The sequence below is a fragment of the Limanda limanda genome, chromosome 3 (genome assembly GCF_963576545.1).
Source record: "Limanda limanda chromosome 3, fLimLim1.1, whole genome shotgun sequence".
Lineage (NCBI taxonomy): Eukaryota > Metazoa > Chordata > Actinopteri > Pleuronectiformes > Pleuronectidae > Limanda > Limanda limanda.
In genome coordinates, this window is record NC_083638.1 from 12,624,756 (window position 1) to 12,639,896 (window position 15,141).

A 15,141-nucleotide genomic window follows, 5' to 3' on the forward strand; every position below is an offset into this window, starting at 1 on the left:
TCTTTAAGGCAATTTGAGATTTATCAAGGTTATGACTTCTGATCTTCTACTTCGTTGGAGCATCACCAGGTAAACAAATTATATATACCCAATGATCTGTCAGTGTGTAGTCCATCTACAAAATATAGCCTTATAGAATCAGTGAATAATACATTCTCTTTCATGTGTGACTTGACTGAGATATGGTGCAACAACGTATGAGAGGTGAGAATCCACCTCCTTCATTGACAATGTTTAAAGACTGTCTTATCTCTTTGAGTGTGATTCACAGGAACCTTAAGCCTCAATGACCTGAGCGCTGGACTGCCCCCTGAAGGTGTGTGTGTGTGTGTGTGTAAACCCTTTCAGCAATTTTAAGTGAATTAAGTGGATTAAAGTCATGATGCCAAGTCAATTTGACAATTACCATATACAGTATTTAGTATGCAATGCACTTACAAGCATCTCTTCTCCTCCCTCATTCTATACATAGTTCATTCAGTTCAGGCTACTCAGTGATTCCCTAAATTACCAATGCTGCTGAACTACATTTGTCTACATCTCAGGTCTATGTTAGGAACCAACATTAGAAAAATGTATAATGCCTAAAGTGGATGCATTGAATATGGATTCCAGAGGATGAATTACTTTTTATTTTCAGGAACTTTGTATTTAGTGCTTATTAGCAAATGTTACCATTTTAAAACTAAACTAAGATGATAAACATTAACATACCTGCTAAATATCATCATGTTAGCATTGGCACCATTAACAAGTTAGCATGCTGTGTGTAAGAAGAGCCTCACAGAGCTGCTAGTATGGCCACAGACTCTTATTTACACCAGTATTTACTATTCAGGTCAACATTTTAATTGGAAGATATTTTCAGTTTTTGCTGTGATTTACTTATTTAGGCCTATCTTATTTCTTTAACAGGGGAGACGGCCCAATCAGAGCAACCCCCTGCTCCCACAAGACCCACTAACACACACACTCTCAAGGGACCTAATTGCAGGACTACATAAACATAATTATGACATTTCAAATTCTATAATTGCAATTATAATTTCACTTTAATATAACTGCTTTTAGAATAATGCAAATGCTATGTAGGACAATTCTTTTTGCTGGACATGAAGTATTGTAATAATTATATACAATAACTTATCTTTCAACACACTGACATTTTGACAGTTTAACATTAATAATCTAAATGTTTTTACAGCTGAACATGGTGTTGTCAGTGTTCCCTCAGAGACGTTACCAGCTCCACTTCCACGTTAAATTTAAATATAGTAAAGGTCTATATTGCTAGAACTCTATAATCTCTATAACCCTGTATCTACAGTCATGTCTTCTGATAAATACTATAGAGATGGCTTTCTCTGGGGTATAATTCGGATGCTACTGAATGATCATAGAAATATTAAAGGAATATTATATGAATGCTACAGGCAGCATTGAGCAGAAGTGCATCCTCTTTCGCTTCCGCAACTGCACATCGTCACTTTGATCCTGAAGGTGACACTACTCTATACCATAAAGTCTAGAATGGATTTTTTTAATTCTATACATTTTGAATATTATAGATAAGAAGATGAGAAGAGAGAGAGAGAAAAGCGACAAAGCTATTATCGGCCACTTTATGAGTTTTTCCTATTTTCTAAAAGAGCAAATAACAAAACATAGTTTAAAAAATGTCTAGCATTTCAGTACAAACTGAAATGGACGTGGATACATGTATAAATGTATTCCACATAACTGAAGTAAAAAAAATGAATGTATTTATCTTTTAATGCAAATGCTATAGCTGCATTTTAAATTGTTTCACCCACAGTCCATAGTGCAGTAACCACTGGTGGGTACCACTGTGCTCTGCGTGGTGCAGGGGAAGGGAAAGTTGGCAAAGTGCACTGTGTAAAAGCTCTAAGAACGCAAGGCATCCGGCCAAGGAGCCCCTGCAACCATTCTGAAGACTCAACTCTGTCTCCTTTGTGTCCTCGCTGGAAATGCACAATCGCCTTGAGACGTAAAGTCAAACTAATATTACAATCTTCTTGACATTGTGAAACCAATAGCCGCCTCTCTGTGCCCTCTTTAATCATATTTATGTAGGATGTAGAGAAGGGAATCCACACAGGAATCCTTATGCTTCATTACAGCCCGGTATCAGTCATCCTCCTTCATATTCCACCCTGCAAGTCTTGAGTGGTGAAATAAATGTATAAACGCCACAGCTAATCAGGGGTTAATGTCAGTGCACCCAGTGGAGTTAACTGAGGCCCCCTTATGGCTCAGAGCAAAAGTGGAGCTGAACGGGTTTGAGGAATTAAAAAAAAAAGAAGGTTAAGTTAGCTGTCTTTTCCGCGAAAATGAACACTGTGTTTAGTGTATGGTTTGGATATATAGAGGAGGAAAATAAAATAAGAGAAAGAGAGCTGTTGTGCAAATGAACACATGAGAAAGTTTTAGTATGAATTGTGCACACGCACATTACTTCCACTGCACCAGCAATCAGGAATGAGTTTTTAACCAAATAATATTCTCTTCAGAGTCTGGATAGAGAGGGGGAGAGATGGAAAGCAAGAAGAGACAGAGGGAGGAGGAGGAGGAGTGAGTGGTTTCCTCCACACGGTGCCTTCTACTAGCATTCAGCTGGCCAGCTCCCTCTTAACCAAACAGCCTGGTTGGTCCTCGTCCTCTGAATCCTTACGCCCCCCCCTCTGGCGCTGGAACCACCGCGGTCTGCCAGTTTCCTGTTTGTCTGGTTGAAGACCTGGCCGATTTTTTTACTCCCAGGCGGCACATTGGGAGGGACGCAAGGAGAAGCAGGAGAAGGAGCAAAGCACAAGACATAAGGACAGAGGGGAGGTTGGCGGGGAGAAGGCAAAGGGAGAGACACTGAACACTCCCGAGTTGGGATTGATTTACTTCATTAACCGAGATTACAAGTTTAACTTACAAACCAGAGGTCAAAATTTCTCATTAACAAGGGGACCGTGGAGAACCTCGGGGCTGGGAGACCACTCTTATTACTGACTACACATTTCAATCTGTCTTTGATGTTCCATGTCTGCCTTTCTACCCCCTCTTTCCCCCTCCTATTTTTTGGCACCGAGGTTGATTTTAATTGTAGCTATAGAACAGAGCATAGTTTGCCTGTAAGCCAGCCTCCACATCTGTAGTGAGTGCAGCTTTAGTGATATTGGGTGCAGTCCATAGCTCGGGGCTAATTTTAATGGTCCCCCTCCCCTCCCTCCTTCATTGGAGACTCAGATTGTTTTCCACGTGATTCCTGTTAATTTAGCTGGAGGAAAGGGCATCAGTTTTCCTTGTGCTTTTCCCCCTCTCTCCCCATGCCTCTCACTCTATTGCCTCACTCCTTCTTTCTGATCTACAGCCTCAAAGAAAGAAGGTGAAATGAATTCAAATGGAAAAACAGACTGTGCTCACTATTAAATCGCTCACCTACCTTTGTCCCTAGCGTTGCGCCTGGTCGAGATAGATAGGAGAAAGGCGGCGTGGCTGTACGAAACCATGGCAATTTTGCGGCTATTGTCATTTTTATGTCAACAAACAAAGCTCTGGCTTTGATGTGATAAATGGCCTTAGTGCCTAGATGATAACTCTGTGCTCATAAATGTGTCAAGGATGTTTTAAAGCTCTAAGCATGTTTCACACTGCAGGACATTGAGTGCGGAGACAAATTTTTACACTGCAGAAGCTTTAATGCTAACCTTGGATGTTCTGAAGTCTCTATCTGTCCATCATAAGAGACGGTAGCAACACAATTTAGCCAAGGATGCACCAGATGTAAAGAGAGGAGATCATCATCGAAATCGATGGGAGGAAATTAAACAGTCTCAGTCAAATCCTGTTAAAAGTGTGAAAGACTGAATATTGAGGGTGCGATCAAACAATAATTCGGCAATAAAGATTTGACACACTGAGCTAAAATACTTCTTTAAAGTGAATGTGGTGTGTTGCCTAACAAGAAAAAATTCACAGGGAATTAAGATTTCCTTTTCCAATAGCTCGACACTTATTAGTCAGGCATCAAAGTGGTAGTGTCCACAACTTCAAGCTTATGGCCTGAGGGCAAAGGTCATTTGTGCCGTCGTCATATTTCCATCCACCTTGAGCTCCCCCCGACCTTCTTCAAGGTAACCCATCCCTGACTTTTGTGCCGCACTTCAAAAGCCTGTGTGTGCTGATTGGAGGGTGAGGGCAGTAGGATGGGGACTAGTTAGCCGGTGTGGGGTTTTGGAAGAGTGTGCCTATGCAGTGACCCACCGCTGGGACCACAGCAGGACCTCTTCTAGCAAGTCAGCCAGCAGCCCCAGCCATTGGCTCCTTGGAACTAATCCACCCTGCGGAGCCCTGTAAGGCACTCTTTGTTCCTTCCTGCCGACTAGACCAGGCTGGAGAGAGACTCTCCACTCTGGACTGGCTATCAGTTTCACAGCCCGTGGCCATCCTCATCCACTCGCAGGTCCCAGCTCGGCCAAGCCACCATCAAATTAAATGTGGGTGAGTGGGGGTGGGGGTTGTGATCGGGGTGCATGGAGGGAAATCGTGTCACCTGAATTCCGTCACAGTCCGAACATGGTGGAAAGGTGTTCGGACAAGGAGAAGAACAAGCAGGAGGGAAGGAATATCGAAGAGGAGGAATTTAACTGGAGCTCTGCCTCTCGGTGAACAGAGCAGGATCTCAACAAGGCCATTATCTGGCTCCTAATTTGAGCTCTGGCACAGCACTGAAGGGCTGCCTTTGTCTGGGATTAATGCGGAAAGCTCAGGATGCGATGTCAGAGGGAAATAATCAGCATGGGCCCTTCATAACGTTGGCTGCTTGTGCTCCTGGCCAGGGCCCCCCGGCTCATTTCTGTGGAGATGAAATCTATGACAAGCCCCTCAGTGAAGCTGAGAGCAGGCAACAGTCCAGTAACACCCACAGGCCTCCAGGCATCCTGTGACCCCCTTAGAAAAGTCACATTCACTTTGCTCTGGAGAAGGGAAAGAGAACGCCGCAGGCTCTTCAAGCCCATGTGAAATGAAGAAATGTGAGGAGGTGAAAACGAAGTGAAAATAAGTTAAGATTCCTCCTCCGCCCCCTCTGCAATCACTCCAGAGGAGGGGCACCTTATGACTTCACTTCATTATGCCCCGCTAATTAAACATGAGCAGGACATTAAAAAGTAGGTGGGGGGGAGTCGAAAAAAGACAAAAAATCCAGCATAATGTATATTAATGTTTATGTTGTATAACTGTATTTGGGAAAGCGGTTTAAGAAAGCTTCTTTTTTTTGGAAGCAGAAGGTCGCAGGCTAATACCCATCAGGGTAAAACATTCTGAAAGAGGTTGGCACTGCACTCAAGAACCAGAAGTAATGCTTTTATTTTGTTATTTATGCTTTCTTACCGGGTGCATTACTATGCTCGTCTGCAGCATATTGCTGCTAAGCGAAGGATGTGAAGATGCAACTCGATAAGTAGGTTATTAAAATGACCAATTGAAATTCAAAATTCCGGCTTATTTTACATTCATCATATTTACAGATGAATATGTGGAATTCAAATGTTTCCCCTGCCTAAAGGAAAATGTGACTCGGTACAGCAACTCTGCATGAGTTCATGTATGATCCTATGCTAGAGAAATATAACATTAAAGTTACTTCCTCTGGAACAGGAGACGTTCAGTTCAATCGAGAACATACGGAGCAGGTCACCTAATGTGTATGGCAGATGTGACACATGATATTTTGTACTATCTTTGTCATGTTTGCTGACTTAGATTGGAGAGAGTGATCAGATACATTCCTAAACTTGAATAATGCTAATAGCTGGGTAAGGATGAGGAGGATCCTGAATGCAATGGCTCTAAGACTGAAGGCGTGGGTGTAGACTAGAGAGACATACAAATAACCTTTCTACTACACAAACCCACTCCCTACAGCCCACAGAAAGGTATCGGCTAATGAATCTTATCATTGATTTCAGATTTGATCATCTTCACTCACATGGTATATGAATAAACATGACAACAGTTTTGTAACGCATTACCAGCCATGCCTTTCTCAGCACCAAATAAATATAAAGTAAATAAATGTAAATATAAGCATATGTATTAACCGAGATTACAAGTTTAACTTACAAATATTTGAATGCATGATGATGATAACCCATTGACCAGCCAAATGCTGTCGATCATGTCATCATTCACACCATCTATCTATTTTCTCTTTACTGATCTCTTATATTATTAATCTACATTTTATTTGGGTGCTGCAATAATATTACGTTTTTCTCTTAATTTAGCTTTTTACTATTAATGGTTTTCCAGCACTACTTAGTGGACATAGTGTTCTCAGATTTGCTTTTAATGGAAACTGAATTCTAATAGATTCTTATTATCTATTATGTAAAAACTCACAATTAAAAATGAAGTCAATCTATCACTCATCAACAGCCATTTATCCACATTTTTATTGTGAACAGAATACAACGGAAAATAGGGGGGAAGTTTTGGTTGTTTTTGTTTGTCTGAAGACTTAAACAGTATTTTGGCAGAGGAACAACTTTGCACAGTCACATAAAAAATAAATGAGTGGTATCTCCATCATTGATTATCTCATATTTTTCACCTCAGTAAATGTTAGAGCCTATAATATGCCACCCAGTCAGGGTTTTTCCACATATAAACTGAGTATCCAGCCAAAAAGAATGTTGTCGGGGAATTTATTGTCATACTCCCTCAGGGAGTTTTACTTTTATTTCCAATCTTCATTTTATATTTTCTTATATTGATTTGAACGCACGACCAAATGTGATTTTGTGTGAATTTGACTGAACTTGAGACTGAACAATGTGTGTGCAGTCCTTGGTTGACTGTGACGTGATCACAACTTGACCCAAATGTGTATCTATCAGCAGAGAGAGAGAAACAAAATGTGTTGGAGGCCAAAAACAGAGGTAAACCATTTGAGATTTTTTAAGAAAGGAGCAGTGTAACATTAAAATCTTAGAATCCCTGTTGATGTCTGAGTTTCTTTGACCGATCACATCAGAGCTTGAGGTGAAAACCTAAATAAAACATAAAGTGGCCCTGATGACTGAGCGACATCGGCTGCTAAATCTAAAAATAAGAAAAGGTAGAACAAGGTTGTTGTACAAGAGTCCCTGACAATATTTCTCAGGCAAACAAATAACATAGGCAGACGACTAGAATAGAGTAGTAACAAAACATTTACCTAAAGACGAACTGCAATGCAACAGTTTATGGTTACAGATTGTGCTGGACAATGCGTGTAACAACTATCAAGTATCACATCTTTGACTACTGTCGTGTATTCACCAGAGTAAATGAATTTAGCATGTGTTTAAATATAGTGACAGGCTGATATTTGTGATGCTTATTTTCGTGACTCTCAGACAGATTCTCAGAGAGTCCTTCAGCTGTTTATTCAAGCAGGTCTTTCCTTCTTTGGAAGGACCTTTGACCAGCTAATAGATGGCTGTAGAGGGAAGATCCTTGGCCATTGTATTTTCATCTTCATGTACAAAACACGTCCTTATTAGGAGGCCTTAGGTGGGACGACATGTTACCCGAAGCCATGGGCGGAACTAACCTCTCTATATAATGTGTGTTTGAACATGGCCTGTCAGACTTCACCATTTGGCTGTGTGATTTCTCCGAGTTCTAGAGCTCGTCCTGACCTGTGAAACTTCTGTGTAATAAACATTATTATACTTGAAAGTACTGGGTCCACGTTCCTTACCTTCACCATCAACTTCTACAACCAAATCAACCTCTCGTCTGACCAGAAATACACATTACTACAAATAAAGTAGTCTTGTGTACTTGTCAAGGTCGAAAATCTACCTTGACAAGACTGAACTACTTTTCCTTCCAAGGAAAGGCTCTCCCACCCATGACCTGACTATGACCTTTAGACCCCACCCAGACTGCTAGCAACCTGGGTGTGACACTCGACAGTCAACTCTCCCTTACTGCCAACATTACTGCAACAACCCGCTCGTGTACATCCATGCAGCACAACATCAGGAGAATAAGTCTGCCCTCCCCTTCTCACTCAGAAGGCAGTGCAGGTACTGGTCCAGGTTCAGGTCATCTCATCCAACTACCTGCTGGGTGGCCTAGCTGCTAGGTCCATCCGACCTCTGCAGCTCCTCCAGAATGAAGCAGCTCGACTGGTCCTCCACTTACCTAAGTTCACTCACACTACTCAGCTCCCTTCACTGGTTACCAGTGGCTGCCGGTATCTGTTTCAACACACTAGTACTTGCGTACGGATCCTGCACAGTGTACATCCAGGACATGGTTAAACTTTACACTCCAGCCTGTCCACTCGCTCTGCATCTGCCAATCGGCTTGTGGCTCCCTCACTGCGAGTTAACCACAACAAACAAATCACAACTGTTTGCTGTCCTGGCTCCCACATGGTGAAATAGCTCCCCATTGACATCAGGAGGGCAGAAAGTCTACATATCACCCGCCTCAAACGAAAGACACATTTCTTCCAACTATACCTTGGTTAAGAAGATGATATCTAATAAACCACCATCAACTCTGGTGTTTATATGTCAAAAAAATGGCACTTACATGTCGCACTTTGGCAGTTTGGCTTTTTTTAAAGCAAATTGTACTTACTTGATTCTTGCTGTTCTGGATTTGTACCCTCATTGTTGAATGCACTTATTGTAAGTCAAAGTAAACCTTGATACTGACACATCACAAGTTTGAAGCATTATACGGAAAGTGATGCACATCCTCAAGTGTTCCCTGACAGAAATGTGAAAGAGGAAAACAAACATCCCACATTGAAACCAAACTCCCCATCGAGTGGTTTGATTAAGATGAATTGCAAGTAGCCTGACCAGTTGCTGGTGCAGGAGACCACGGCCTCACCTGCAGTTATGTGTTTCTATTTCTTATTCAGTTTTGCAGAAAGATATCCAGTGAGTCATTTCTTGCATACCATTTAACAACCCTCAATGTTTGAACTTACCACAGTCGGGGAAGATAGAACAAGAAAAATTACTGAAACCTGCCTACATAAGAATGCAAGGAAATATTTTCTTTGGATTCAGTATTCTCCTGAGGAAATGCCAGTTGGTAGGTTTTCAATATGCTTTGTGTGTCTATAAAACTATCAGGAAGGGTAAAACGTATTCCTTATTACACCATTTAGTTTCCTAGATAAACACAGTGAAACTGAGTTAAAAAGTTGCCAGTTAGACAGTTCCCACTTTTGGAGTTACCTGATTTATATATATATATATAGATATATATAGATAGGGACAACAAAAAAGAGATAAATAGCCAATATGCAAGTCTGGTTCTTACCTCGGTCCCTGATGGCGTGGCTCCAGGTGAATCCACTTTACGTTTTTTGCGGGGTCCGATGGCAGCTAGTGCTGTAAGGTTGGCCTCTCGCTGCCTCACCTGCGCCAGCTCCTGTTGTTGCATCTGGTGAAGAAAAAAGAACACAAAGATTAGAAAATTACCCTCTACGCTCTATGTAGTGTAGCGTAGCGCCAATATTACATGCATCTGTTTGGGGTAGAAAGGAAATAAGGCATCAATATGCACCACTGATTCATGTACATTTAACATCTGTTGAAAAAAGTGAATTTTCAAACCCATGTACTTGCATTTCTTAAACATACATACTCATAACTTATGCCCTAAATGTGATGGCTTGGAGGATAACAAAGCTTCAGTCTTCAGAAAACAAATGTATAACAAAACCATCTATGTTAGAGAACTGCTTCATGTAGGTTGTTGGTAGCAGTGATGGTCTTACATTTCAAAACCCAAATTCCTCCCTCTGGATGTGTTTACCAAACACCATGTCAGTTATTTGGAGCCTAACCCTAACCCAAGAGCTGCTGGATTTGAATTATAGTCACATTTTAAAAGACTCGATGGTAAGAACTGAATCAAATGTACGTGAGTAAATACATATTCTTGTGTTGTATAAGCTCTTTGAGCTGAACAAAATGGAAGCCTTTTGTCAGCCATTAACAGAGCTCCTGTCAAAGCTAGTGTGTGTGTGTGTGTGTGTGTGTGTGTGTGTGTGTGTGTGTGTGTGTGTGTCTGTGTGTGTGTGTGTGTGTGTGTGTGTGTGTGTGTGTGTGTGTGTGTGTGTGTGTGTGTGTGTGTGTGTCTGTGTGTGTGTGTGTGTGTGCAATCACATGGTCCCATTGTGATTTTTGCAGTTTGTGATGTATACGGGGGTGGTTGTGTGGAGGCACTGCCCAAGGTAATGTCATGTCTTGCCTCAGGGCTGAGGGGGAACCCAGCATTGCTTGGAGCTGCCCTTTCTATTGGTTGGATGTGTGAAGGCCCGGGGCCATGGCACAGAGGGTGTCAACACTCCCTCCAACATGCAAACACAGTCAACACACACACACACACACACACACACACACACACACACACACACACACACACACACACGTGCCTATGTCGGCCAGAGCACAGGGAATGCCTACCCACCAGCCTGCCTGCGTGCCTGCCCGCTGGGGGGAGAGGGGCCTGGGTTGGAGCGAACAGGGACAATCAATGTGCGCTTTCATGTCTTTCATGTTCTTTTATGTTATCGCTCAGCATGTGTTCGCCGGGCGCTAGTGTTTGTGTGAGGCATGTTTGTTGTCTGATCAGGGCAAAATTTCATGTTACTTTCAGATGGCGCTGTGTAAAAGGTTGCTTTGGTGTACAAAGTCTGTTCTAAAATGAGCATGCAGTTGGCTCTGATTTTTCTCCTAAAACCCTGCTGGCGAGGCATGCCCTTTAGGGTGTTGCCACTTCACATTTAGCACGGTGGAACTGTCGGAAGATTAAAACACGCTGACAACACAAAGTATAGGGGAAATAATAGCAGTGGTAGCAACTAGCAGAATACCTCAACTACATTCACTTGTCCATTTTTAAATGGATACTGGTAAAAAAAAAATGGAGATGCTGCCTGTTAAACAAATGCTAACTAATAACAATGACACGGACATGACATGATATCAGGTAGTGAGTTGAGCATCAGGCTCTTTACACGATGCAAATACAGTCAGATCATGACTGGATGTGGCCAACTGGGGTGGAGATGAATACTGCTGCTGTCCTCATGGCAAATGTAGCATTAATGTTATCATTGCTAACCTTATTAGGCCTTGCTACAAACAACACACAAATCTCTCGAGGCGAGAGAGAGAGAGTAGGAGAGAGAGAGAGAGAGAGAGAGAGAGAGAGAGAGAGAGAGAGAGAGAGAGAGAGAGAGAGAGATGTCCGCTATCTCACTGATGGCACCAGGATGCCGGCATCTCTGCCTGGCAGTTGGCACCAGGCATGGGCTCCCAGCGCCCACAGCAACTGCCTGCATTTTCAGATTTATGACTGTATGATAAATGAAGACTTCATTTTACCATCTGCAACCCTCCAGTCTGCGTTTCCTGTCAGTACAGAGGCCGCCATGACACTGGGAGACGGATTTTCTGATTTCAATCTGGTGCCAGTGCGCCAAGTCCACCTTCCTTTGACGATTGCAGATTGATACAAGCTAGAGTTGGACCAGACTTTGCTGGATTTGTTTTGAGATGTTTTCTCAGTCTATCATTTAATTCAAACATTGTAATTGAGAGCATTTATGTGGACACAGACAAGAGTAGAAATAACAGTATGAAGGACTATAGACACATGTTGCCTTCAAACCATCTAGATTACTCATCAACTGCCCTGAACTGTACAGGTTTGTTTATGTATAATGTAACTAATCTCTTGTCACTCTCACTCTGGGCACATACATATAGATATATATATATCAATAAACAAATGTATATATAGGCGCTAAGTAACCCTACTATTAGTATCATCATTATATATTATATCATTATTAAATGGAACCATTTTTTTGAAGATTAAATGATTTTGCAGTATCTGCCATCAGGACATCGTTCTGAGTCATCTGGATCTCACTGAGACAGATACCGAAATCAAAACTCTTACCAACAAGTCAAAGAATCTCTCTCTTCTTTCTGAATTCCCCTGTCAGCAATACGTACAATCATCTCTGAGAAAGGACTGCAAAGGTCACTACAGAGATTAATCCCAGACTGGAAGAATAACCAGCTGGCTGGCAGGATGCATACATTTGTCAGATCTGATCAATGGTACCACATAGGTAAATATCTGCTGCTCTAAAGTCACATAAATACCAGTGCTTCCAGTCTGCCTGTGTGCCCTTTGAAGCAGAGAACTGGGACTTGTTATGTCAAATTATTAGCAAAGGTCAGGAGATGTAGAACATTTTCCAGGTAGCCACAGTATCAATCTGTGGCTCTGTTAGAATGGGGTTTTATTTAATCTTAATGCAGAAAGCACAGTGTTGGGTGATTATGTTATGGCCAGCGTGGAAATTGGACGTGAATGGAAATACAAATGAGTACATTTCTGGGGAAGCGATTGTCGCAATTGCACCAATGTCTCCAACAGATGTCGAGTGGCCTGCTTAATGCAGTTAACACTGTGATGACACTTTACAGTGTTTAGATTACCACCCTTAAAATACTAATACAAATCGTTTTTTTTATTTGACCTTTATTTAACCAGGAAAGTCCCATTGAGATTAAAAACCTCTTTTTCGAGGGAGTCCTGGCCTAATCCTAATTCACCTCTTCACAAAACTTAACCTGTTTCTATAGATATTAGCCCTATACATATGCCTGATTATTTCCATAAAGGTATCTGTATTATTTCTTGAGAATATCCCTTTATTGAATCTGCACCAAAACTTAATGGATTTTTCCTTGCTCCACACTCCACCCTTTCGCCAAGTTAGTTTCAAGAAATCAGTAGTTTTGGCGTAATCCTGACAGACAAATAGCAATAAAACATAAACTCCTTGGCTAAGGTCATAAGACAAAAACCTCTATTTAAAGGGAAATGGATGTTATTGTTCATCTGCAGCGTTGACGGCTGGTTTGCCTGTTTAAAACAGCAGCTTAATCAGTATAGCTGATGCTAACAAACTATTTATAAAAAGAAAAGTTAAATAATGTTTCATTAATGCAATTGTGTTTCTTGTTCTTGTTCATTAGTAATGTTTTTTGCTACCTTGTGGACTCAACAGATTCTGTCGCAGATGGGAACTCAATTCACTGCATTCAATTTAAATATTTGAAAAAATATGTCCATCTGTAATAAAAACTCTAACGCACCCTTAATAGATCGGTCAAAATGTCGGTCATGACTGAAGATAGGATTCTTTCCCCTCAAAAACATGAGAAAGAGCAGCGTGTTCATTTATATTACAAAAAGTCTCAAACACAGCAATAACCTTAGAGCCGTCTGATATGCTTGGAGTGAAGAGGAGGATAATCTGCGGGAGCCATGATGGCCAACCCGCCATTCTCCATCTCTGCTTTTTTTAACAAAGGCTTTTCTCTCCCTCCTCCCTCCCTCTCTCCCCCTGGCCTGAGGGGCTGCTCATGGCCCCCCAGACGCTTACAGACAGATGTCCTTGGTAGAGCAGAACACGCTCTGCTTGACGTCACAAGTAGCTAGGGGGCAGTGGAGGAAGCTCGAGGGCTCTCTGCTCTACAAAGACCACAGTATAAAAGCCAGACCATGGGTTTTGCGTTGGTCTGTCTCTTTACCCTCCCCCTAATCAGCGCTGGTCCAACAAGACACAGCAGGGATCTTCTCAGTATATAGACATGACATATGTCACTTTGGTGAACGCCGTTATTTCCCCAAAGACAGTTCATACATTTTAAACAAGGCAAGGTGGCTCCAGTGGAAATCAAATCCCTTACCATGGCTTTAACCTTTGCACTGCTCGCCTATAGGCTGAGTTAGATAAAGGACATAAATACAATAGTATTGGCCGAATGCTGAGGAAGCTGTCTCCAGGCAGAACATTGCACTTTCTGCATTTTACTGATGTGTTCTAGTGTTTGGGCAGATATTAGTTTAACTACACCTTGCAATGGGATCCCACTAGTGTTGATGTCCTGATCACCAAGTATTCAGCAGTTATTACTACATTGTTATGACTCATTCCATTAGACGTGCATCCAAAGCTCTGCACACAGTTGATGTTATCACAGTGACAAATGCTGCATTCAAATGGGGTTGTGTTTACCGTGTTTACAAGAGTCCTTATTAACGCCACCGTGGTATACACAACCTTGTAGCTTGGTTTCGTGAACAAGATGTGATGTGATTGATGACATTTCAGAAATGGCAGTAGCCACAGAAGTAAATTCAGTCACATGTAATGTTTCTTTTTATTAATTTATGTTGCTTTTCCCAAAACTAGTCTTTTCCCTCATTATTTCTTTGCATTTCCTGCTCTATGTTACGTGACTGCTAGCTTGTTAAACTTTTAGCCTCTGTGACTTCTAGACACCAACAGTCAAGTCCATATTACTAACCATGTCGTTACCACAAGCTCCTAAGTTCTATTTGAGGGCAACAAAAATCTGTCCACATCAGACACAAGTACCACCCAACACAACCTCAAATCTGTGTCTGCTGGGTTCTCACTACAAAAGGTTTCTCCTGGACAACAGTTTTCTTAATATATGATAAATATATCAATAATCTAACAGTATCTTAAAGTAAGACTGTTGGAATTATTTTGCTCTCTAACTACACTGGTGTGGATAATAGCACAATGTTAAACACCAGTAATAATAGTTTTCATAGTGAGCAGTGTATGAGAAAGGATTGAGGGGCGTCACTCCGATTGTATAAACTCAAATGTTTAGTACATCAGGTCTATGAGGGCCACAGGAGTATAACAAGTATATTTAATTTGATTTAATATTTCATATATGTTTTTAGATCTGGGTGGATGTTGATGAATCACTGTCATCATGGGGTGAATCCCTGTGTCTTCTGTGATCCTTTGACTTTCCCCCTAAAGCCATCATCGGGTCAAAATTTAAACCAAAACCAATTACTCAAGCAAATTTCAGACTCGGCTGTACATTGTTTTGTGTTAATTACGTCCACGTTTGCATACCGAAGTTAATTAAACTACGATCGTGAGTTGGCCACCATTAGTGACCATTGTAACCTGGTAGACGTCATAATAAAATGTCTCAGTTTGGGTGTAAATTAAGATTGTTTTCAGTCGCAGGT

General features: G+C 41.5%; 1 protein-coding gene across 1 annotated transcript in view; it reads right to left on the minus strand.

The window, feature by feature from the left end:
* LOC132998513 (transcription initiation factor TFIID subunit 4-like) overlaps positions 1-15,141 on the minus strand; it is a 92,474-nt gene that overhangs the window by 16,986 nt on the left and 60,347 nt on the right. The window contains exon 14 of the mRNA XM_061068198.1: positions 9,346-9,468. Coding sequence (XP_060924181.1) covers positions 9,346-9,468 — 123 coding nt within the window. The remainder of the gene's footprint in view (positions 1-9,345; positions 9,469-15,141) is intronic.